At 38.6% G+C, this 25840-nt stretch overlaps 1 protein-coding gene across 3 annotated transcripts in view; it reads left to right on the top strand.

Moving 5' to 3' along the window:
• Positions 1-24689, top strand: part of HERC4 (HECT and RLD domain containing E3 ubiquitin protein ligase 4) — a 46539-nt gene extending 21850 nt beyond the window's left edge. Inside the window, exons 11-26 of one of the 3 annotated variants that reach the window (XM_089510510.1) lie at positions 1510-1643; positions 3558-3617; positions 3735-3846; positions 4947-5136; positions 6035-6207; positions 7453-7572; positions 10800-10823; positions 11182-11280; positions 12164-12331; positions 13537-13680; positions 14650-14816; positions 17102-17168; positions 17352-17434; positions 18830-19013; positions 19726-19828; positions 23322-24689. In XM_089510510.1, the coding sequence (XP_089366636.1) occupies positions 1510-1643; positions 3558-3617; positions 3735-3846; positions 4947-5136; positions 6035-6207; positions 7453-7572; positions 10800-10823; positions 11182-11280; positions 12164-12331; positions 13537-13680; positions 14650-14816; positions 17102-17168; positions 17352-17434; positions 18830-19013; positions 19726-19828; positions 23322-23530 (2037 nt within the window). In that variant the 3' untranslated portion in view covers positions 23531-24689. The other 2 variants (XM_089510511.1, XM_089510512.1) reach the window with 2 other exon arrangements.
• Positions 24690-25840: the final 1151 nt, after the last annotated feature.

Genomic DNA, 25840 nt, shown 5'->3' on the forward strand with positions numbered 1-25840 from the left:
GTGCTAGATTTGTGTCCTTTTTCCTCTAAAAAATGCACAAGTGATGTACATTAATGTTAGTTTACTTTAGGCACTAATAAGACTTCTAAAAATTGTACCAGACTGCATTAAAATGTGGTGTTGGTCATATGGAAAAGTTTTGTTATATTATGTTAATGTTAACTGATAATGGAAAGCTCATTGTTGGCATTTGGAACACTCCAATGTTTTCAGTTCTATGAGCTACACGTTTATATTTCATTAGAAAGTAAAATAAATAAAATAAGATAAATTTATTTGAAATGCCTAGAACAGTGATGGTGAACCTTTTACAGACAGAGTGCCCAAACTGTAACCCAGACCCTACTTAGTTATTCCAAAGTGTCACGTTCCTCTGGCTTTCTGATAAGAAACTCTGGCAAATTCTGTGCTAGGACAACAGCATGTGTGCCCATAGAGAGGACTCTGAGTGCCACCTCTGGCACGCGTGCCATAGGTTCGCCATCACTGGCCTAGAACATCCAAAAGCAGTGGGCTTCTTTTACAAACTAGTCTATTTCCAACTAATTAAGCAGGCTTTGAGACTGGTGTACAGATATAATTGGTTTTTTTATCTGCATCAACTTATCCTTTATATTATGAAGAGCTATAAAATGGATGTATAAACCTGTACAGTGCTACCTCGGGTTACGAAATTAATTCGTTCCGCGGCGCCGTTCGTAACCCGATACATTTCGCAACCCGAAAAGGCTTTCCGTTAGCGCTGGAAAGCCGCTAGCCGTGCTTCGCATTTAAATTTCGTGCCGAAATGAATTTCATAACCCGAAAAATCTTTCGTTACCCGGAACAGTTTTTTCCAATCTAACTTTTTCGTACCCCGGAAATTTCGTAACGCGATCAATTCGTATCCCGGGGTACCACTGTACTGAAAAAGTGCTTTCTAGGGTCCGAAACAGACAGGCTGAAAAATGCAGTTTCCAGGTGCATTTGGGACGTAGCGTTTAGATGACGCGTGCCCTGAATGCGGAGGGAAACTGATTTGGGCCCGCATCTTCCCCAAAGAACCAGGCCAAAAATGAGTGGTAAAATACTGCTCTTTTTGCCTGCCTGGTTGAAAATTGCTGCAGTTGCCCAGATCAGGGCCAGGTGAATGCAGTTGCTACGTTTCCAGTGTAAAATCGCTTCGGCACAGCCACAGACTGCATTTTTTGGCCCTGTTTCAGGCTTAGATAGCACCCCAAATCTGCATACTTGTAATGATGTTGTCAGCTTGTTATATAGAGTAACAGTCAAAACTGCATACATAGAGATTATTTGGGAAGCAAAAGGTAGTAATGAGACAAGATGTTGAGGGTCTTGGAGAATAAAACAGAGTAATATACAAAATATTAAAGTATAACAATGTTAAAAAGTTGGCCCAATTGCTTTTTGTAGAGAGGCAGGATATAAATAATAATAATAATAATAATAATAATAATAATAATAATAATTGTTATTATTAAATATGTGGAATTTTTTGTTTAAATGTAGGATTTGGTACCAGCAGATGACTTCAGATACCCTAATGCTTCAAAACAAATCTGGACTGTGAATGAAGCTTTCATTCAGAGATTGCTAAACTGCTCATCTTCAGGATCAGGGAGGCTCCCTGTGGAGATAGCAAAGTAAGAATTATTTCCCTTTTTACAGATCCTATAGTCAGTATAGTTGTAGGCTTGATTTTTCCTTCCTGAATGTGAATGTCATGAAATTCTGCATTTGGGTGAATTACTGTGATTTGTCGTATCTTATGTAGTGTAAATGTAGAAGTTGGCCATAATATGACATGACCAAAATAACCAAGGGCCAATTGAGGGAATACTAGGCCAACTGAAAGCATGCTGTTTCCAAACCTCTCTCTGCATAGAGATGATACAACTACCTGTTGCCTTAGCTGATGTTATGCCAACATTGTGGCTATGTCCTTGGGTGGGAGATTGTTTGAATCTCGCATAATCCAGCTCCTTCCTCAGTTCACTCAGTTCTGCCAGTGGGTTGTAGCTAGCAGAACATTTCTCTTAGCAGATCATTCTACTGGAGGATTTCTGAGATGGCAGATGGTAATTCTGCCAGGCAGAAGGCTTGTGCCTAATTCTTTTTCCGATATCCAGTACATTTTTATTTTAGAATTGAACAGGAAAGATATGAAATATATAACTAGGAATTTTTTATCAGTATTGTATATGTAGGCAGGCAATGTTAGAACTGCCCCATTATATTATTATTTTTTAAAAAATTTTTCGTTACATAACCCTGGATCTGTCCAGCAGAAGGGCTTACATCTCTGGCTCTCTGGTATTTTTGGCATACAACTTCTATCAGCCCTAGTCAACATAGGGGCAGAACAGACAGCCACAAAAGGCCGGGTTGGAGCCACCCCCAAAGATAGTTGCTCCAGAGCTATGGCAAACACACATCATGGCCCCAATCCGCCTTGACGTCAGCCCAAATAGGAGCGGAAAAGATCTACTCCTATTTGGGCCAGTAAAGGGTTGCCTTTGGTGGCCCCAGGGCAGCTTCTGGCTGCTTTGGGGGGTGTGCAGCACGTAAACACCTCGACCCTGGAATGGCTGGACGCTGCCTATGTCTGGTCGGCCAGGGCAGCTTCCGGATGTCTTGGGGTCATGCGGCATCTAAATGCCATGCCCCCAAGCCACCCGGAAGCCGGCTTTACTGGCCAGTTTGCACAGGCTCATAGTCAGTGATGACAGATTGTATTCAGTATTAAACCAAGATGAAATATTGACTGTGAACAACTCTGTTCCTGGGCATTTGCCCAGGAGTAGCCATTTTAAGGCCATACCTAGTTTTCTGATTTATAGTTTCTTCCATTGCCTAAAGAGGTGGGCTTCCAGGACTGCTTAAGTCAGTCAGTGAAGGATGGGAAGGTGCTTGATTTTTCTGATATTTGCATTAGTAGTATGGCATGGTCTTGAGGCATCTCATAGTTTTCATGCATATTCTGCTGGCAGAAAGGTTTGTGTAACTTGTGGTATATCCACACTGTGGAATTAAAGCAGTTTGACACTACTTTTAACTGTCATGACTCTATCCTACAGAATCCTGAGATTTGTAGTGTGAAAGGCTCTCAGACAGACCAGGCTGAATATCTCACCAAACTTCAAATACATGGATTCTACAGGATGTAGCATGACAGTTAAAAGTGGTGTCAAACTGTTTTACTTCTGCAGTGTGGATGCACCCTTTATTTAATAATCACAGATGTTAGACATGTAAAATTCTGCAAAGGAACCTTATAGTTTCTTGACCACTGCTTTGTGTAGAGTTTTCTGGAGCTCCTGTTTTTTGTTCTAAACATGCATATAATAGTTTAATCAAAAGCATAATAAACTGAAATACATTGGCTTATTGCTTCAGACAAACAAACAAATAAACTAATTGAAATACATTGGTTTGTTGGTTCCAACAAACAACTGGAACAACTCTCATCAGTCAATAGGTTTTGAAGTCACCTGCAATAATTAATTAAAAAAACACTGTATTAAATTGGCTTTGTTTATTATTTTTTCTTGTAATAGTGAAATAGATGGAACATTTTCCTCATCTGGCTGTCTAAATGGAAGTTTTTTAGCTATCAGGTCAGTGACTAATGTGTCATATTCTAAAATCTCAAGCAACATAGTTGAATGAAAAAAGTTAAAGATATTAAAATTGGATAATGAACAAAATTTACTGTTTGTTTTTTTCCTCCATAGCAATGATGATCACTACAGAACTAGTAGCAGATTCTCAGGGGTTGATATGAATGCCGCTCGCCTTCTCTTTCACAAACTTATACAGCCAGAGCATCCTCATATATCCCAGCAGGTTTGTTCTGAGCATCCTTCTTGAATCTTCTCTCAATTCTATTATTATTTAGATTTTATATTGTATTTACATTGTATTAACCAATTGGTAAATTCACTTTGTAAGGAAAGAAAAAGTACTTAACCATCATTTAACTTTTTTTAAAAATGGCAAATTACAGTAACAGCGCTATCAAGTTGTCTGAATTTTATGATGAAAGATTACTATTCACCATTTCAATGTCTGAGTTTGGATGTGCTAAACCTTGGGCTATTCAACTGAACATTAAAATGTTTGTATTTTGGAGGCCAGTTTAATATTTGGATATAAATCTCAGCTTGAGTTAATGCTGGATTATTGTTACACCTGAACTTCGAATCTTCACTGAATCCTAGTTTGTCCTGTGACTGTCACTGTATTCCTGCAGGTGACCTAGCTACAGAGATGTGCAAAGAGGAAATGAAACTGCTTGTGTAGTTATGAGTTTGCCTTTGGCGCTTACATAGGCATAGTTCTTTACGTAGGCATAGTTTTTCCTCCCTCTGCCTAACAATAGGCTCCTTTCTTTGCCCCTCTCTTCACTGACCTGCTTTTCATTATAGCAGCCTTGCTCTACAGTAGTCTTGAAAAGGAAACAAACATGTTAAGGCTCTGTTCTTGTCTCCCTGCTTCGTTTCTGCAGCCCATTAAAAGAGAACTAATGACACCTTGTTAGTCCTCAACTCTCTGGTGTAAAAATTTCCAGGATAGCAGGTATCCTTGGAGAAGTGGTGGGTGGCACAAAACCAATGAACATTGGGTGAAACAAATTGCAGTTTTGTGGTCTGCAAGCAGGATTCTAGCTTAAGTTGCAAACCATACAAACTGCCTTTTTACTACATCCAGACACAGCCAATGAGTATGTCTATTATGACTGTGTTACATTCTAAAGCAGAGATGAATATCCATAATGTCATTAACCTTTATCATTCTTGTAAAGTAGCTGTTTAAAAAACAATGTGATTATTATTAAAAACTGTTTTTATATAAATAAAGTTTACGTTAAAATATGGTTTTAGATTTATTTCCATAGTCAGTGCTTTTAATTTAAAAGTAGAATTTATCTTGCACAACATTCCTAGGTGGCAGCTAGTTTGGAGAAGAACCTTATTCCTAAACTGGCTAGTTCCTTGCCTGATGTTGAAGCTCTAAGACTGTTTCTAACCCTGCCAGAATGCCCACTAATGAGTGATGCAAACAATTACATGACATTAGCTATTCCATTTGCAACTGCTATTGTGAATCTAGAAAAAGCTCCACTGAAAGTACTTGGTAAGCTTTTTTTGTGTGTGTGTTTTTATGTGTTAATCTGCTGCAAAGATGTAGCAGCATGCAAACCTAACAGTAAACATAATATGATCTTTCAAACTATGCTTACAGTCAGTTCAAACTGTAGTTACAGTCAGCTTACAATTTTTTCAGCTTCTGTTCATTACAATACTAAAGGGAAGTGTTGTTGCATGTATACCTTTGAATGTATGAAAGAGAAATACTGTCAACCTGCAAATATGATACAAATTCATAATTTTTGGATTCAAGTGTTTTTACATTTTGAGTAGAATGAAGCTAATTTTATATCCCTTAAGTTCTCTTCTTGTGTTCATTATTTAATAAATTGCATTCTGAGCTGTAGAGTTTCTTGCCTTTGTTTGAGGGACTCTACTACAAAGAGGACTAAGCTTTGCCATTCTTCTGTCAACAGGATGTTACTAGAGGCAAGGTTCCATAGTGAGATTGTGATTGTGATTATTTAATACACATTTGCTCATTTTTCTTTACTTCTCAACTAAAGAACTTCCACTTAAAACTGTGTAAACGTAAAGTGGAGAACTGGGTGATGTATTATTATACCACTATTAAGCACTAAATACTAAACAACTGATTTGCTGAGACACACATAATGTTGGGTGACATTCAACACTGTATGAATGGATTTCCTTCAATGCAATGGGAATTTCCCTTGTTCCCTTTTCTGCACTGACACCACATCTGCTTTGGAGGTGTCACTTAACCCTTGAATCACATTTTTGGGAGGTACATGGGTTGGACAACTCATTCTACTGTTAAGGACACAACTGGTTTCATCCATTTTATACGACCTCAGTTAAGTTATTCAGAACTTTTATCTGGTATTATAACTGATAGATTTGTTTTCCCTTCTTTTTAACAGAAAACTGGTGGTCGGTTTTGGAACCTCCATTATTCCTCAAAATAGTGGAACTTTACAAAGATGTTGTTGTTCACCTTCTGAAACTGTACAAGATGGGTATCCCTGCTTCAGAGCAAAGAATATTTACCAGCTGTCTACACACTTCTCTCAAAGTTTTAGAAATTTTGCACAGGGTATGTCTTGGAAATTTATATCCTTTTTTGTAAGGTGATGGGCATTTTGTCAGATTTGTTGTGTCATTAATCTAGTTGACTTACGTTGGATATCAGTTTTAGTGCTAGAATTATTACTCTGTGCATTTTCGTTGTTGGGGCCATTGGTATTTGTTTGATATCCATATATGTATTGCTGGAAGGAACATTTCTTAGTGTTTTCATTAAGAGAAGTCAAAACTTTACTTAGATTTAATATAGCATAACAATCAGAACCAAAATAAATGTCACAAATTGAAGGGTAGAGCTAGTTTGACAAATTGAGTCCACATTTATGTTGTGAATACCAGCCGGTTTCAGTGATATTTTCCTACAAAAGCAAAGGGCAAATCCAGAGCTGGATAAGTTATTCTAAGTACACCTGGATGGATCCAAGTTCAGTACAGTATACCATGAGCTGATTATTAATAACTAAGAGCTACCAATATCTCCCTAGAATCCTATTTTTTAAATAGCAGCCTTGTTCCCAGGCTGCAGGTAATAATACAAAATTGTGTTTTGCAATTAAATAAATAAATAAATAAATAAATAAATGTTATTCTTATACCCCACCTTTCTGCTGCAATCTGCAATACAATTTAGCTTGCTACTGTTCTATTATAAATTGTCAGTTTCAGATATGTTCAAAAACTAGGTGCCTCCTTCTGATGGTAGATTTTTTTCTCAGAAAGAACCAGTTCTCCTCTCCACATTGTTGACATGTTTGTAGCCATAATCTGGTCATAAATGCCTGAAGGTGTTTTTGTCTTTTAGTTCTTTAATATGGATACTTACTGATGATACAGTTTGCAATACTGTACAATAGACTGCTTATTATATTCCTGCAGTGTATTCAGAAGATGAGAAATGTTCTGCAAATGGTAAAGTCCAAATCTTGGCTAGATATGAAAAGATACTGTAAATGGGATCTGATGTCATGCATTTTGGGGGGGAAATATGCTTATATGGTTAGTAAAACATTGGATGAATAATTTTATCAAGGGTTAAAATGTTCTGCACTCAAACATTTGTCCAGTTTTGTTACATTTGTGGAAAAGGGTTGTGTCTTTATAGATGAACATCTTTCTCCCCCTACAATTTAGCTGAATGTCTATTCTTTGTAAAGAGATTAGGCTGACATACAAGTTATTCCATATTAGTCTTAATCTAATGAAATGAAATGTAAAGTATTTCTTAGTGACAAATCATATTCTTCTTAAAATTTAGGTAAATGAAAGAAGTGGGCAAATCATACAGTATGATAAATTCTACATACATGAAATACAGGATTTGATAGACATAAGAAATGATTACTTCAACTGGATCCAGCAGCAAGCATATGGAATGGTAAATTTTCCCATTTATTTTTTTGCACCAGGTTTTTAAATATGTATTTGGGTTCTTGGATTCTGTCATGGCAATTTGCTGTGGATAACTTTTTTTGGTGCTCTCAGTATATAAAACAAGTTCACAAATGCAGAAAACCTAGGTTTTGAAGAGACTGATCTGAACACTGTCTGGTAGTATACTTTTCAATAGCTACAGATTTCTTCTCAGCAGGGAGTATTCATTTATGGAATTTCTTTCTTCAGGCAGAAGTGATTGAATACAGGAATAGCTTTACATTGAGACAGATTTTCTCTTGGGAATGGTTCTTCACTTTCTTTTCAGTTCTGATACAAGGCTTTGTGTTTTGCTTTGTTTGGTTTTTTAGTTCCCTGAACGATGTAGTTCAGTGAACTTTTTCTGAAACATTATGCTGTCCATTGCATCCATACAAAATGAACAACTAAGCTTTGGGAACTAAGGGGGGATACAGATGGGGGAAAAGGGATGGCAAAACACCACCCCTTTTTGCCCTCGATGGAGGCCACAGCAACCAAATGGTGTGGTCTCCAGGAGCCCTAAAAAAATCCTGCTCCTGGCGGGTTCTTCTTAGGGTATGCGTGTGGCGCCATCGGCGCCCTCATGTGCACTGATGACGTCAATTTAGATGCTGCACTGTGCGTATGTCATCATGATGGGCCCCCATGTGGATAGGGGCAAGCCATTATGGCACGATAGGGCTTGGGGTCGTGTGGACGCTCCACTCTCCTGAGCCCTAAAATCAGCCCCAGGCCGGTGCTTTGCGCCAGTCTGTACTGGGCCATAATGTGTTAAGATAGTACAGTCTGCCCTTCCCTTACGCAGAGGATTTGTCCTGGACACACACACACACAAATGTAAGGGAATTTTGTGTATGCTCAAGCCTCATTTAAATGAATGGGGATTGTGCATTTGGTGGCACAGCGGCGCATGTGCTATTGTCCCTTCCGGGACAGCTTTCAGCATATACTGAAAGCCTTGTAAGGTGCGCCTGCGTATAATACAAGCGCACTGTACTATACTGCTTTCTGGACCAGTGCTAGTCCACAAAGAGTTTTCAAGAAAAAAAAGCAGTTGTATACAATTAGCATACATATGGTACTGGTCCTTGGCACATTAGAAAACAAATTTGCCAGTTCTCCTTGTCCGATAACCAGAGACTTAGTGGTACAGAGCATGGGAGCTGAAATGATGCACTGAGAGGTTTGGATGAAACAGCAAACTGTGATCCTCACCTCAGGCAGTGAACGAGAAGAGAGCATCAATTCACGGTTCATGTTTGCTCCCACTTGTAATGAAAAATCATGACTATACAGTGTTTGCCTGACCCCACTGAGTTATCCAAAATTTTGCAGCTGCTGCATAATACAAGAAAATGACTAATGGTCAGCAAACATTGTCTCACCTCCCTAGCTAAATCAATATCTTTTGTCATTATTGATCATTTTCCGAGTATGAGGCATGTGCTTTCTCCCACAAATGCCCTAACAAGAAGATTGGGAAAATACCCCTTTTTATTTCTACATATGGAGCAAAGAGATAAGAGAAGCCACTTTCTTTTATGTCCTGTTCTCTGTTGAGGAACCAGTGGCGTCTCTCTTACAGACTCAGCCACAGCAGAAGGCATCAGATTTGCCTTGCACTGCTATCTCTTGCAGAAACAAAAACAAAGTAATGGAGAAAATATATAGAAATTAGTTGGGTTTCCATGCATTCCTTGAAAAAAAAAGTATGTTATAAGTGAAAATATTCATGACTAAAAGCTAAAAAGACAGCATGCTTGGAAATGTGAAATATATACTGTATTATGGAGCATTCGTTGTTATTTCAGTTTCTGGCATATTTTCATTTTGTTGCTAAACAGATACTGCTCAAGGTCAGAACACAGATTTGTTTAGTTTATGCTGAACATAGGAATAGCACCAGACATGAAAATAACCAAGGATTTAAAAAAAAAAAACTGGTGAAAGGCTACTGGAATCAAGTTGTCTGCATTAGTGAATGACAGTGATCAAAATGTAGTTATCTTTAAAGAATGCTCTCTCCCCTCACACACCCCACCTCATCACTTACTCAAATATATTATTCCTTATGAGAGGATGCCAGCATTTGACATCACACCCTTGCAATTGTTCATGGACTCTGTTGTGTCTGTCTCTTCTATTAAGCAACAGTAGTGTTCCCCAAAAAAGAAAAAAAAAGTGCTGCTCTCCCAAAATAATTATAAACCTAAGTAAAATTTTTATTTTTAGATGAGAAGTGTCTTTTCTCCTGCTTCTTTAGCTCAAATATTTCTCTGTTGATTTGGAGTGAAGCCCAGAAGCAGTCTGGCCCAGATACTGATTATGTAAAATGCAGTCTGCTGAAATGAAAGATTGTTCTTAAATATTACGTCTGTTGTTCATATATGCTGTATCCTTTATCAACATATTGATGAAACCCAAGCAGAACCATTGAAACATCTATTTCAGTTAGCTTTTTCTGCTTGTAATCTTTAAGGGTTTTTATAAATCATCTGTCGCTTCTGGGATAGACCAGGACAGAAGTTATGAATAATTGGGTTTTTTTAATTGGAGCGAGCCAACATATTAAAATGGGGAAGGCTTTTACTTTAGTCCTTTCTCCATGTCTAGTAGCTCTCATCTAAGCTCAGCATAGTTCAGAAGGGACACTTTTGTCCTCACTGTAGTGTCCTCAGGAGTAGAAACTTTGTCCCCTTTACTTGAAAGGCATGGTGGCCACAACCAAAAATAGTATTCCAAAAATGAGGCTGGTAAGTGTAAGAGGCTAATGGAAAGCTGAATGGCATCCTGGCAAGAGAATAATACACAACCATGCACAAATAGCTTGTGCAGGCCAGACGCAGGGGAGGTATGCTTGTGAGGGATCACCTAGGAGGTACAGAAGCCATACTAAGTTCTGCCCAGGTAGTTATATGCCAGGTATGGTTGTGGTACAGGTCCCATGCCTTCTATTCAGATGCTGGTGCAGTGGCACCATGTACTTTTCCTGAAATTTACTTGAACATAGTCTCCACACTTTGCTCTTCATGCACAATGTTCAGGTTGTAGCTTCTTTGCATTTTTTAGAACAAGAACAACAAAGTGAGTGAATAATTTTTATGGTGGTGATAAGTGAGGAATAACAGAAAAACTAACAGTGCTTTCCCCTCTTAATTATTGCTGCCTTTTGTGAACTGCTGTAAGTAGGATATCAGCCATGGATTAAATGAGGTAAGAAGTTACCAGATTTCTGCAATAAGGTTCTAGAAACTAGACACAAAAGTGTTGGCTTAATCAGGTTTGTTTGTGAGCTTTGAAATGGGTCTAATTTTGAAATACAGAGCCAGCACTGAATCTTCTGACTAAATAGATCAGATTGCATATAAAATAATGGGTTAAGCATATCTGAAGCCTTAAAAAAACGCCAGATATTTTCAAAAATGCATATTTGCCAAGTATTATGTTTGAAACATAATATACATTTAAAACTTCCTGTTTGACAACATTTATTTCATCAATTGAATAAGTTTTAGACTTTCTTTTTTTGCCAATACTGAACACTAACAGATTTTTTTCATGTTCTTTCCAGCTAGCAGATTTGCCAGTTACAATTTGCACCTATCCCTTTGTGTTTGATGCACAGGCAAAGACAACACTCTTGCAAACAGATGCAGTGTTACAGATGCAGGTAAAATATTTTCTGAACATTGTAGAGAGTATTCTTTGATTGGTATAACTTAAAGTGGGTGTTTTCTCATACTTTCCTTGCATAGAGAAAAGCCATTTATGCAATCATGTATGAAGTGCAGCTTCAGATTTAGGCTGCATCCACACTGCAGAAATAATCCATTTTGACTCCACTTTAACTGCCATGGCTCAATGAATACTGGAAGTTGTAGTTTGCTATACCACCAGAGTTCTCTGACAGCGAATATCTCAGAGAACTACAGTTCCCATCATTCCATAGCATTGAGCCATGGCAGTTAAAGTGATGTCAAACTGGATTAGTTCTGAAGTCTGCTTTGAATTTAAAATCTTTGCAGTTTCTCCTATCTTTTGTCAGACACACACCTTCCCCTCCACCTATTAAGTCGGTAGTGGTTGGCAATTTTAACAGAATAAAATATGTAGCCCCTTGCCTAACCATACTCTGAGCGCAATCTCTGAAACTGTCAGTTTGGAAAAGTTACTTTTTTGGACCACAACTCCCAGAATCCTTCAGCTATCATGTATTCCCAAAATACCCATTTCCAGACCTTTGAAACTACTGTTACCTAGAAAGCATTAGTGTTTTCCCTGAGCCCTGACTACTTGGGCAAGAGGGAAAACAGAGTCCAGGAGTCAAAATTAATTGGATTATCCCACAATTGCAGAGAGAACATCTGCCCATTGTCCTTTTTGAAAAAAAAGGTGCTTCTCAGATATCAAAAGTTTGGGAAACATGGCATTAGTGCAAATATAAACCAGGAATATTGTAGATAATTGTAGATTCTCTTTATATTAGCTTATCATGCACCCAGAGTTTATTACTGTTGCTTCTACCACTAAGGTTTTTACTTGGTTTTTCCCAGATGGCTGTTGACCAGGCTCACAGACAGAATTTCTCATCTATTTTTCTCCCAGTATTTGAATCTGTCAATCCATGTCTGATCTTAATAGTGCGCAGAGAAAATATTGTCGGGGATGCCATGGAAGTCCTAAGAAAAACAAAAAATGTAGATTACAAGAAACCTCTCAAGGTACAGTATGTCTGCATGTGTATCTTTTATGATTTGTATCTGACCAAAGATTCCTTAACATGTCTTCCTCCTCCCCCAACCATTCCCCTTTAAATATTCAATTTAGAATCCCAGGATGGAGGCACAAAAGTGGGAATTTTGAACAGAAAAACAACTACCAACAAAAATATTTAGCAATCCCTTTCCTCCAGCCACACAAAATCATGAGATTGCCTATCTGTCCTCTCCCCCTCCACACACACACAAATAAAATATGTTTGTTGCCTTATATTATTATTATTATTCTTTATTCTTATATACCGCTATTCCTTATTCAAGATCATAGCGGTGTACATGTTAAAAAACATCATTAAAACAGTAGAAAACAGTATTAAAACATCAAATCGATATCTAAAACCACATAATAAAATATCAGTGCTCCCAATATTCCAAATCAATAAAACAATAATAAAACAGAGACCAAACTCATTGGGGGAAAGCTTGGCGGAAGAGGAAAGTTTTTAGCATCCTCTTAAATCCTTCAAGGGAGGTGACTGTGCGGAGCTCGTCGGGCAGGGTATTCCATAATCTAGGGGCTGAGGTAGAAAATGCCCTCTGGGTTGCACTATAATGTACACCCGGAATAGACAAAAGATGTTTCCCGCCCGACCTGAGAGTGCGGGGAAGATTGTACAGGGAGAGGCGGTCCTCCAAGTACCCTGGGCCCAAGCCATTTATATAACCAACACCTTGTATTGCGCTCGGTAGCGAATGGGCAGCCAATGGAGGTCTTTCAACACAGGTGTTATATGACTGGCCCTGGGGCATCCAGTGACCGGTCTAGCAGCCATATTCTGCACCAGTTGTAGCTTCCGATATACACATCTATATATTTAGATTACTATTCAGCATTTGTCCATCAGATGTCAAAACTTAAGGATTACCCCAGGGCCATGATAGACATACTTGTCCTCATGCCCAATTATTTGACCAGTGAGCAAGCAGGCAAACACCACCACAGAGCACATACATGCTTGAAAATGAGCATTTTTCATTTACACAGATTGCATTTTTATGTGCAAATGTAAGAAATATTTTGTAACTGTAACCTTCAAATATTACTTGCGGATTTGCCTGTTGTTAAGCAGTTTGTTATCTAAGTAACATGTATATGTGTGTGTCTAATTTATTTACATGTAGTTTGCTCACTGCATTGTCAATGTTAGGTTATTTTTGTAGGGGAAGAAGCTGTTGATGCAGGAGGGGTTCGCAAGGAATTTTTCTTACTTATCATGAGAGAGCTGTTAGACCCCAAGTATGGAATGTTTAGGTATAATGAAGACTCCAGACTCATTTGGTTCTCAGACAAGGTATGTAATGTGTTTGGGAAGAAGCAAAGGTGTTTTAATAATTTCACATCATAGATTAATAGTTTGTTAATTTTATTACATTTTTATAAGACTTTATGCCACTTTTTAAAGAAAAAGTTGTCCTAAGAAATGTAATAAATAAATAATTCTTAGTTACCTTCCAGCATAATCCTGTGGTAGTTTAGAGAAGGCTTCTATGCTATATAATTGCAACAGTACATGCAAACTGCCACCCCATGGCCTTTTATAGCAATGTATCAGCCCTTTGCATTTAATCCTGAATGTGTTTAATGTCTGTCCCTTCACTATAGTAGACACGTGCATGAACACAACTGTGTCTGTGTTGGTGTGTTTTGTGCTCATGTTACTTGTTTACTCATCTGTAGTTTGTACAGTTTGGGACAGTAGCCTTTATACCAGTGTTTGTGTTTTCAGATTACAATATTGCACAGGTATATGGAGTTCTTCATTAATTATATATCCTGAGAATTTAAATCCTGCTCTTCAGTTTAGACAAGCTCTGCATGGTAAAAATTAAAGATATAGTAAACTTAGTATTTTTTTTAAAGCAGCAACATCATATTCTTTAAGCAAAATGAAACTCAAGAATTAGAACAGACCTGGAAAATTTAAGCATGGAAGTCTTTAGACAAATTTTAAAAATGTATTCACCTGTTTCCAAAAGGGGGGCGGGAGGGGGCAGACTCATCCACCTTCTGTTTTGGGAGGCACAACACTAAATTGTACTGTCTCATTCCACTTTTCCCTTTCCCCAAACTAGGACTCATTGGTCAGGAGGAATATGGTCTAAGTCATTCATTGTGAGTAGGCCCATTGATATCAATAAGAACTTAGTAAGTCAGCACTTATGTAAATATGGCATATTTATATCCAACATAGTGCTGTACTGTTTAGCATTATATTAGTTTAATTAAATTTGTTTAATTTCTGTTCCTTTCTTATTGACAGACGTTTGAAGATAGTGACTTGTTTCATCTGATTGGTGTTGTCTGTGGGCTGGCAATATATAATTTTACTATTGTAGAGCTTCAGTTTCCTTTGGCTTTGTATAAGAAGCTTCTCAACAAGAAGCCTTCCCTGGAAGACCTCAAAGAGCTGATGCCTGCTGTAGGCAGGTAAGCATTTTGCAGCTGAAAGCATAAATAACATCTGCACAGTATAGCGTGGTGCAAATAAATAAGGAGTATTTCAGTAATGAGAGAAAGTTCCCAATTAAATTGTTAAATTAGTGTGGAGAATTGCTTACCTTTTTGCTGAGGTCATTTATTTGTGATAAATCTGTCTTTGGCCCGTTACACACGGGCTCTTGAGGCACCCCCATCACGTGATAGGGGTTGGCCGGGGACCTAGCGTCCACACCAGCTTCACCCCTATCACGTGACAGGGGTGTAATAATGGCAGCGCCCTATACACACAGGTGCCACCATAATTACGTGTTGGACGCATAGCGTCCGCATGTCGCACGGCGCTTATGACGTTACGAGTGCACGATTGGCACCTCGTGGCGTCATAAGCGCACCGCGGGAAGAAGCGCCATTTTGGGGCTTCTTATTTGTGTCGTGCGGTTTGGCTGCTGCGGCTCCCTCGCGGAGCAACCAGCAGCGCCGGCAGACCGCCGCTTTTAGGCGGTCTGTAACGGGCCTTTGTTTAGCATTTGTGACACAAGTGTAGCTCTTTGATTAAAACACCATGTTCTGGCTTTCAACACATTTAGTTTAGTAAATGACAATGTCAATGGTCATTTTATTACAGTCTGCCCTTCCTTTACACAGGAGATCCGTTCCGGACCCCTCCGCATAAAAGGAATTCCGCCTATTCTTGAGCCCCATTTAAATGAATGGGGCTTGTGCATGCGGCGGTACGGGCCATGCGTACCATGGGTGCATGTGCCATTACTCCCCATGGGACGTGCCACCCCTTTTCCCAGTGTGGCTTTCGGCATATGCGGAAAGCTGCGTAAGGCGCGCCCATGTATGACACGGGCGCACTGTACTTCTGAAGGCCAAGGGTGGTAGTAAGAAGAAACACAGAAGTGGCCATGAAATTAAAATGAACTCAGCAGGGAATAATTATGAGAGGAGCAGGTTGCCTGTTCCAGGCAGCCTATTTTTCCTTTTCTTGGCTTTTGAGAATGTCTTGAGGTGCTCTGGGAGAGGTGGCTTAGACAATCACACGTGGTTCTCCAATTCACCTCTTGTAGACTGTTTTGGCTCCAGTCTCCCACTATAACCAAGCCAGGCATTGGAGAAATAATAAATAAATAATAATAATAATAATAAATTTTATTTCTACCCCGCCCTTCCATAGATATGAAATAGGCTGCTAGGTCCAGTATCTTTACCTTCTCCTCCCTGGCCTTCCTTCTCTTCCCTGCACAACTCTCCAGAAATGTCCAACCACCTGGATTGAAATGAAGAATTCTGATTCAGCTCTCATTGATGTGATAAACCTGTATCTAGCTGTGTTTCTTCAGATTCCAGATGGAGACTTGCAGTACTGAATATTCCTCCTTGCAAATATCCTTCCATATATCTAGTAGGGAGAATGATTGTGATGTAATCTTCTTCCTGATGCCCTACTTTCTTTGTGCAATTTTTAAAAAATGTAAATGGAGAATGATTCAGGATGATTAGTCACCTGAAAGAAAACTGGTGTTTATTCTAAGATCTCTTTCCACAAAATGGCTTTTTCACAGAGGCTGCTTGAAACTGCATCCACACAATAACCATTTAAAGTGGTGCAGCCTCCAAAAGGCTGCATTCATTAACAAAACAAAACCAACCTGCTTCCCGCACATACATTGAAAAAATTTAAATAAATAAATAAATCTTGGTGTATGGACATACTGCTTCTCAGTCTATTCCCACATTAAGTAGATCCTTACTGTACCAGTCACACTAAGTGACTTGTCTTAATTCTTGTTGTTTCTCTCCAGCTTTGACTGGAATGGTGTGTTAGTTTTGACTTTCCTTTTTGTGGTGTGAAGTTGTTTCCGTGGGGGCTTGATAGACTGCATTGGCAGCGTACTGATGTACAGGTCACAGATACAACATAAAGTGTCTGGAAAAAAAACCCTCTGTGTGCTTTCTTTTATAAGTTCTAAAATATTCTTTGTCTGTTCTTAGATGTTAAGAGCTCATTCTGGCATCCAAAAATCATCAACCTTTTACAGTATATTTTAAAGCCTTACTGAAAATCAAGATTTTCAGCAGTGTGGTCACCAATTCCACAATACTATATATATTTTTGGCTACTATGATTTGTTAACCTAAACTAAATTACTGTGGAAGGATATTAAACCATTTCAGTTCTGTGAAAGTAATAAGGGTAATAATGATTAATAAAGTATGTAGTGTTGTGCAACTTGAAGTAAAAGATTGGCTAACTCTTGATTTTTCAGGAGTATGCAGCAATTACTGGACTACCCAGAAGATGATATAGAGGATACCTTTTGTCTCAATTTTACAGTAAGCTTCAAATAATTTGTTGGTATCTTTTCAATTGCAGATGTTATTAGTATTAGTGTGTAATTCATATTTTCTGTTAAACTGCTGGGACTGGGTTCTGTTCAAATGACATTTCTAACCTATTTTGCACTGTGGATTCTTTTCTGCAGCAAAAAGTAAAATATACTCTCATATTCTAAACAGATTACTGTTGAAAACTTTGGTGCCACAGAAGTTAAAGAGTTGATTCCTAATGGTTCCGATATTCCTGTTGTCAAACAGAATAGGTAAGCTATAGCAGTAGATGTACACAGAGTGAATTCATTTTGACTTTAAATTAATCAGTGAGGAAATACTCTTCATGTTCATTTCAAACCTGAATTAAAAAGCTCTCTTGTGAGATAGAGTTTTCCACATGGATTAAACATTAAAAGTGTATTCATACTGCAGAAATAAAGCAGTTTGACACAACTTTAACTGCCATGACTATTCTAAAGGATCCTGGTATTTGGAGTTTAGTGAGGACCAGACCTCTGTGACAGACCAGGCTGAATACCTCACCAAACTACAAATCTCAGTATTCCACAGGGTGGAGCCATGACAGTTAAAGTGATGTCAAACTGCAGTGTGGAAGAGCTGCCAGTTCAAAATCTTTGTTGTTTAGAGCTTGCAAAAATGCTTCTGTTTATTGTAAACATAGAAATTTGTTTAGAGGTTTGGGTCCCAGCCAGTGGCATTACAACCTTTGGTATCACCTAGTGCCATGACCCTGGCTTTCGCTGCCCCTCCAGACTGCTGCTGAGGGAGTAAGTTCCATGGCCTCCAGGGGCCCTTCAGAGCCAAGCGCAGCTGCTGTGCCAGACTCTGAAGGGAAGGGAACCCCCCCCCTTCCCATTCAGCAGCGGCTGCTGCTGAGGGGGATTGTTCCAATGTTTCTGAGGGTGACAATTCCTGTAAGGGTCTTTCACACCCTGGTGCAGCTGCCATGCCAGCCTCTGAAGAAACCACCCCCCCACCCAACAGTGGCTGCTGCTGAGAAGGGTGGTTTTGTGGCCTCCAAACCGATTATGCCAGGTTTCATAAACTGTGATTTTTGAAGCTTGAGTATGAAATAGCATTGTCTGGGTTCACACATCACACTAAGCCAAAAAATGTGAGAATTCTGGATTACATTGAATGAAGCAATGAGTGGTGCATTCTGACTGTTTCATATGCAAGTCTCAGTGGCTAAACCATGGATATTCTATTTATGGTGTGTTCATCATGACATCAGAACAGATACCCTAGTTTGTTACTCCCCTAATAAGATACAGAAAAGAACAAATTGTGAATTATTCTTTTTTTTCTTTCTTTCTTTTTTCTTTTTTTTCTTGCCATGTTTGGGAAGACACAAAATGCATTGCTGGGTTCAGATGACTTGATAATCAGACCATGGACAGAAGCCCTTGGTTGGTTTGTCTGCTTCCACTTGGAGCAAGACCCTCATGTACCAGAAGATTCCCTTGTTCCCACTTAGTTGGAATTCTTACTGGGGAGTCCTGTTGTGATTCTTAACCATGGGCCATCTGCATAGAAATATTACTGACAATAAATAGTCTTAATGTTTTTCTTAGTGGGATTGTGGTTGAATATTCTCATCTTTTGAAAAGATGCTAGTTTCTCTTTTTTCATTTGATTTTTAGGCAAGAGTTCGTGGATGCCTATGTGGACTATATCTTCAATAAATCTGTGGCTTCTCTCTATGATGCATTCCATGCGGGCTTTCACAAGGTGTGTGGAGGTAAAGTTCTTCAGCTCTTCCAGCCCAGTGAACTGCAAGCAATGGTGATTGGGAACACAAACTATGATTGGAAAGAATTAGAGAAGGTATGTGGCTGTTTCAAATCTTAGCAGTTGTTTTATACCAATAAAACCTCTATTAATGTTGATATTTTCAGTGACTAATGGAGGTAGATGTAAATATAATTTCTTCCATTGAGTCATCTTCTGTGTATGTAGTACCAAAATCAAATTACTGAAATTACATGGTTATTTTTAATGGCCCTAAGCTCTCTCTTGCACTTGAGCCGTCAGTTCTGGTTTCACTTTAATAACTGTTTTGATGTGATGAACCATAATAGGAAGAGAAAAATATTTTCCATCACAGTCCCATATATATCTGCTCCTAAGTAAATCTTATTAAGTTCGGTAGTACTTACTCCTAGGTAAGTTAATAAATGATTGCAAACTTATTTTTTTAATAGTTTTATTTTAAAGGTGAATATGACACAGTTACTGGCATTTAATTTACAGATTATATTCTAGCCTCCCCTTAAATACTTTGGTTAATTGATTTCCTCTTATAATGGTGCACATCTAACTATTCTATTCCTAACACAAATCAGTAGTTTCTGTTCTTGAATTTCTGAGTTTGAGACTAAGAACAGACAGATCTATGTTATTATTTAAAGGAAGATGTTTTTGCACTTCTTGAAAGGTACAATATGATTTTATAGGAATTTGTAATAAATGAAGAACTGCTAGGTTGGTTGTATTTGTAAATTGTAGGAAAAATTGTCATTTTGATTGTTTGTCCTAGAATACTCAATACAAAGGCGAATACTGGGCAGAGCACCCAACAATTAAACTATTCTGGGAGGTTTTCCATGAGTTATCACTGGAAAAGAAGAAACAGTTCTTGTGTAAGTACACAGCCTTTCATAGAAATAAGAAATGTAATGAGGACTCCATAGCAATATTTACCAGTTACCTTTTTTATACAAGGCTCTAAACTGTACAAACAGGCAATGCTGCAACTGGTGATTCATGTGGCAGTGCTTGTTTGTTGGTCTTCAAAGACTTAGTAAAGTCATCTTTGCTGGTGAGATAAAACCAAGAGGATGTATTAATGTAATCTGTGAGGAAGAAACACACAGAATGGTGCTTATCTGGAGCGAAGGTGGGGGAAAGAACTGAGGAAAATACTAAGGGAATGCCACATTTAAATAAAGATTTAGATCATGTGACTCTTGTGTTGTTGGGATGACAATGGAAGTTAATCCATTCTTGGGTAGCTCATTCCTGCAAACCCAGAACCTTCTCATCTCTTAGCAGCTGTGCTGGAGAAAGGTGAAGCATCTATGTTTAGGTTCGCTGCTGATTATTTGTAGTTTAATGTTAGGTATAAAACAGTTTCTTGTTCTAAATAGTGGGATTTGAGAGGGAAGAGTAACTTTACCTAGAGAACAATCGAGCTTTGAGGTATGGAAAAGAAACGACAGTATAATTATGGTGAAATCTCAAACAAAGGATCTATCATGAAGACATAGAGATGTCACTTAAAATTTTCCAGGAGGCTGAAATATTGTTCTATCATTTCCTCTTAAATGTATTTTTCATGTTTACACATGCTGACTTGAATTTGGTATTGTAATTACAGATGTGCAGCATTGCATTACGGATTCATAATGGATCCATATACACAAATGCTGTGTAGTCACAATTGTAGCACTCCTTCCCAAAACTGATTCACCAGGCAGATGCTGGATCAGCTGGCGATCAGAGTGCAAAGAAATGACATTTCCACAACACTCCCATCAGCTAGCAAGGCTGCAACAATCATAAGCAGCACTCCTGTTGCAAGTCCACGTTGCAGCCTTGCTGGCTGGTGGGAGAATAGAAACATCCTCTTCCTTGTGCCCCCATCATCAGCTGAATGGACCTATTTTGACCAATCTGGCAGCTGCCTGGTAAAGTCAGTTGAAGGGGTCAAATTAAAAGACACTACTTAGTTGTACATACTGATACATATAGACATACATAACTAAGTAGGTAGTGTAGAATTCCAGCCGTTATTTTTAACAATGTGAGAAAAGGAGTACAGAGTTCATTTCTTAACTCTTGTTGAGTGCCTTCCAGTTATTTCCGACTTATGGCAATCCTAAGGTGACCCTATCACAGGGTTTTCATGGCAGGATTTGTTCTAAGGAGGATTGTCATTGCCTTTCTGTGAGGCTAAGAGAGTGTGACTTGCCCAAGATCACCCACTGGGTTTCCATAACTGAGTGGAGATTTGAACTCTGGTCTCCAGAGTCATAGTCCGTTTCTCAGATCATTATACCACACTGTCTCTCTGCATAGGCATAGTCAATACTATTTTTTCTCTTTGAGGGAGACTTATTTAAGTAAATACAAACTTAAAACTTAATTGAATTGGATCTCTATATACATGTAATGGGCAGTGAGAGAGTGGGATGCTGACACAGTTTTTGTTTTGGATCTAATAAATGCCATGTTGACTCAGAATCTGAACTGTGGGATGGATCAAGAGAGGGTTGGCATGTTCATTTCTGTGCCAAAGACATTCAGTTATATCCCAACAAAGGGCCAGAACAAACTGGCAAGAAGGGAGTGACTTGAAGTTGCCCCCGCCAAAGACGGATTGAGGCTTTGGCAAACACACGCCATAGCCCAACTCTGACTTGAAGCTGGCCCAAAAAGAAGCAGAAAAAATCCGCTCCTTTTTTGGGGCAGAGAAAACCTGGCTTTTCCAGCCCTGTCAAAGCCCAAAACTGGTTTCAAGATGCTCTGGCAGCAGGTGGCATCTGAACGCCGCACAGTTGCAGGGTTTTGAAGCTGCCCATGTTTGAGCGGCCACCCTCCTTCAAAGGGGCTTTGGGGCGGCTTAGGAGCACGCGCCGTATAAATGCCGCACTCCCAGGCTGCCTGGATGTTGGCTTTAAAGGGCTGTCTGTTCCGGACCATAGTTAGTTGAACTCAGTTTGTACTGTGATCCGAGGGACTTCACTGAGAACTAATTTTCCCTGTTGGTTCTAGTGGGCTCTAAGTTCAACTAATTTACTCTGGATGCAACCCCATTAATTCTAAATATATGATTCATCCTAGCACGTATGCAGACACATGTATGATGGTATTAATTGCAGTGTTTGAGACAACATTCTTTATAGCAGTGGGAACCACCTTACAGCTTGATTTATTGGTATGCCTTATTCATATATAGGTGAAAATGTTTGTCTTTGCCTTTGAGTTTAAATAACTCATGTATCTACTTTCTGATACACTGTTTCCAAAGAATTACTTATATTTAATCAAAATAAATTAACTTTATTAAATAGCCTGCATTCTGTTCTGAGATAATCAATAATATTTTATGAACTAATTAAAATCAAGAGTCTGGAATTCAGACTCTTGAGTGAGCTGCAAATGTATAACCTAGAATTAGGCATTTATGATTGGTTCATATCCACAATCTGCCAATTTAGGGGATACGTTGTTGTGTGCCTTCAAGTCATTTCTTGACCTATGGCGAGCCTGGTCCAAAACACGCTGCAGAAATAATCCAGTTTGAGACCACTTTGACTGTGTGCTAGGGAATTCTGGCAACTGTAGTTTTGGGAGACATTTAACCGCTTCTGTCAGAGTGCTCTTGGTGCCACAATAAATTACAATTCTCAGGATTCCCTAGCACTGAGCCAGGGCAGTTAAAGTGGTCTCAGACTGGATTATTTCTGCACTGTGTTTTGGACCCCTATCATGGGGTTTTCTTGGCAGAATGTGTTCTGGGGCTTTGCCCTTTGTCTTCCCCTGAGGGAAAACTGTGACTTGCCCAAGGTGCAGCTGCTGCGATTCATGGGGAGGGCCTATTTGCCCATTGATTGGGAAGCAACTCACTAACATTCTCACCCCACATGATTGATCTCATGTGAGGGGAAGTTGTGACAGGGCACTCATTTTTGCCTTTCGCACTGGAATTTTCTCACAAGAAGTGGTGAAACTGTTGGTCAGCTGATTCCCTGTAGTCAGGGTAACAGACCCGTGTCCGTTGCAGTGTCTGCTGCCCAATAAGTGGGGATGGGGTGGCTGGGTCGGGCTGGGAGACACTACATCGCTGCATAAAGAAGATGGTTACGCATTCACAACTGTCCTTGTAAATTCTGACCAGAATTGATTATAACATTTAATTCACTAATAGTCCTTTTGTGTGTCTATATACTAAATGGCTAAATATCTTAAAATTTGTAGTATCATTTTCTCTTTGAACTGTGTTAGATCAAATTAAAAAGCAAAGTGAATCAAAAATATAGTAGTACCATATATTACATCACTCTATTACATGATAAGATTTTGGATGCTTATGCCTGGATTTCTCTTATTTAATTTTTCTTTTCTTTATAGTATTTTTGACAGGTAGTGATCGTATTCCTATACTTGGAATGAAAAGTCTTAGTCTTGTTATCCAGCCAACAGGAGGTGGAGATGGCTATCTTCCAGTAGCTCACACATGTTTCAATCTTCTTGATCTTCCAAAATATACAGACAAGGAAACACTCAAGTCAAAGCTGATACAAGCTATTGATCACTATGAAGGTTTCAATTTGGTATAGTTTGTAAAATCATAGAGCACTGCAACTGTTTTACGTGAGAACATTGAACTATTGTTGCATCTTGCAGTGGCATATTCAGTGAAAAGCCTGGCAGTGGTCCTAATAAGATGTTTCTAAACATATTTTGTGATCTGGTTCTCTTAATGGCAGTAAAAAATTCTTAAATGAATGAACAGTCTTGATAAGAATTCTGGATCCACTTTTTGCCATCTTAATAAAAATGCAGCTTTGGGATAAAAGTTAAAGTTTCACTAACTAAATTTTAGTATTTCACACTTTGCAAAATTATTTGCTGTGTATGTGTATATCAAAAATGTACTTAATTTTTTCCAGTCACTGCAACAGTCACATGTAGATCTTTCATTTTGTAAATAAAAGGTTTTTTTTTTTGTAATAAAATTATTTGCTCCAATAGCAGTAGGATATCTATTGCTTGTAACTGAATTGGGGCTTATCTCATGAAAAGAAAACAGAAAAGACACCATCACATTTCACTGTTAAGTTGGAGACCTGTATCTTTGTTTTTAATGAAAATCTAAAGATGAACCATGATGCTAGAAAGAGTTTGTAAAGCATCTTGAAACAAATACAGCTACTGTTTACATAAACATGATTTAAACAATGTCAGAGGTTATTTGTCTGATAATCTTACTGTCATGTAGATGAGCTATCACCTGTTAAATTAACATTATTAAGGGACCCCATTATTTAATTGTGAAACTCAGCCCTTGGCAAACTTGATTAAAATAATATTGCTATGCCTGGTACCTCTGTCTAGAGTTGTTGGCTAAATCTCCACTTTGCCTTTAACTTCAGGAGAACTGAAATCTTGTCCTCTGTTCTCACTCTCCGTTAGAAGAGCAGTTTTGAAGCTCTGGTTGAATTTTCACTTTTACAGACAATTTTTAAATGCCCTCTTTTAAAACAAACAGACGCCTTTTTGGACTTCAGTGTAACATCTGGGATGATCGCATTGAACTGAACATTTGAACTGATGGGGATGGGAGTAGAGGCTTAAGTTCCTGAATGTTTACATGTTATTGATAGTATGTGACTTTCAGCTGTGAAACAAATATTTATTTATTTTTTAGATTTATAAACTGCAGTGAAAACAATTCAAGCATTAATAAAAATTCTTGAATGAAAATGTTGGATTACATACATGGGTATAAATGTAGATGTCTCATTCTTTTGACAGATTTGATTCTGTTCAGAAATTATGATATGGGAATTATTTTGAGCTTCAGATGTCCTTATACAGTGGGCTTTTGGTCTCCACTGGGATTTGGTTCCAGGACCTCCCATTAATACCAAAATACGTGGATATTCAAGTCCCATTATAGACACTGGCATAACAAAATGATGACCCTTGTATAAAATGGAAAAATCAAGGTTTACTTTTTGGAATGTATATGTTTTTTTAAAATATTTTCAAGTATGGGTAGTTGAATCTGTGGCTAAGGAATCTGTGGATATGGAGGACCAAGTTTACAATGTAGCTGATTCTTATAGGCTTCAACATGTTCATGCTGTGCTATCCTTACATACTTGACAAGACCAGTGTGGACTCTTATCTTCCACAGGGCTGATATCTTGACATTAGTCTGAGAAGGAACTGGGGATATTGCCCATGCTTCTGTTTGTGACTGGGTACTGTGTAGATTTGTCTTTCAGCTGAATGGACTTTGGTACGTAATTCTGGGTACAGTTCTTCTGAAACGATTAATGTCTGTGGTGAAAAGACAGGACTTCATCCAGCAGCTTGTTGTATGTAAGCCAGTCCAGGAAGCAATAAAAGGTTCTTTTTATCATTCAACCATTTTAAGAAGTTCAGCTGTCAAAAGCTAAGAGAGCTATGAAGTGCAGAATACACACTATTTGCCCTGAAGATAATCCATTCGTAACCCGATGTTTAAAGGAAAATGTGAGCATAGCAAAAAGTCAGTTAAACCTTGACCACAAATAATGTGATTATATGAATTTAGATATTGTGGAGTCGAAGGCAGGAGTGATTCCCAGGGTCACACAGTACAGTTGTCCCTCCATATTTGCTAGGGTTAGGGGAACAAGACCCCCGTGAATATGGAAAAACCGCAAATAACAAAAACACTGTTTTTATCTGAGAGGACACCTCTCTAGGAATCTCTAGGTCCTCCAGTACAACTCTGTGGTCAATGTCCAACATACACTGACCATAGAATGGCACTGGAGTAGCTACAAATGGTCTTTTGGTGCAACTTTTAGTTAAAGTTGACCACAGAGTTGCACGGGAGGACCTAGACAGTCCTAGAGAGGACATATTAATGAAAT

This window comes from Sceloporus occidentalis, unplaced genomic scaffold (genome assembly GCF_023333645.1).
Source record: "Sceloporus occidentalis isolate IW3139 unplaced genomic scaffold, rSceOcc1.0.p SCAF_2, whole genome shotgun sequence".
NCBI classification, from domain to species: Eukaryota; Metazoa; Chordata; class Lepidosauria; order Squamata; family Phrynosomatidae; genus Sceloporus; species Sceloporus occidentalis.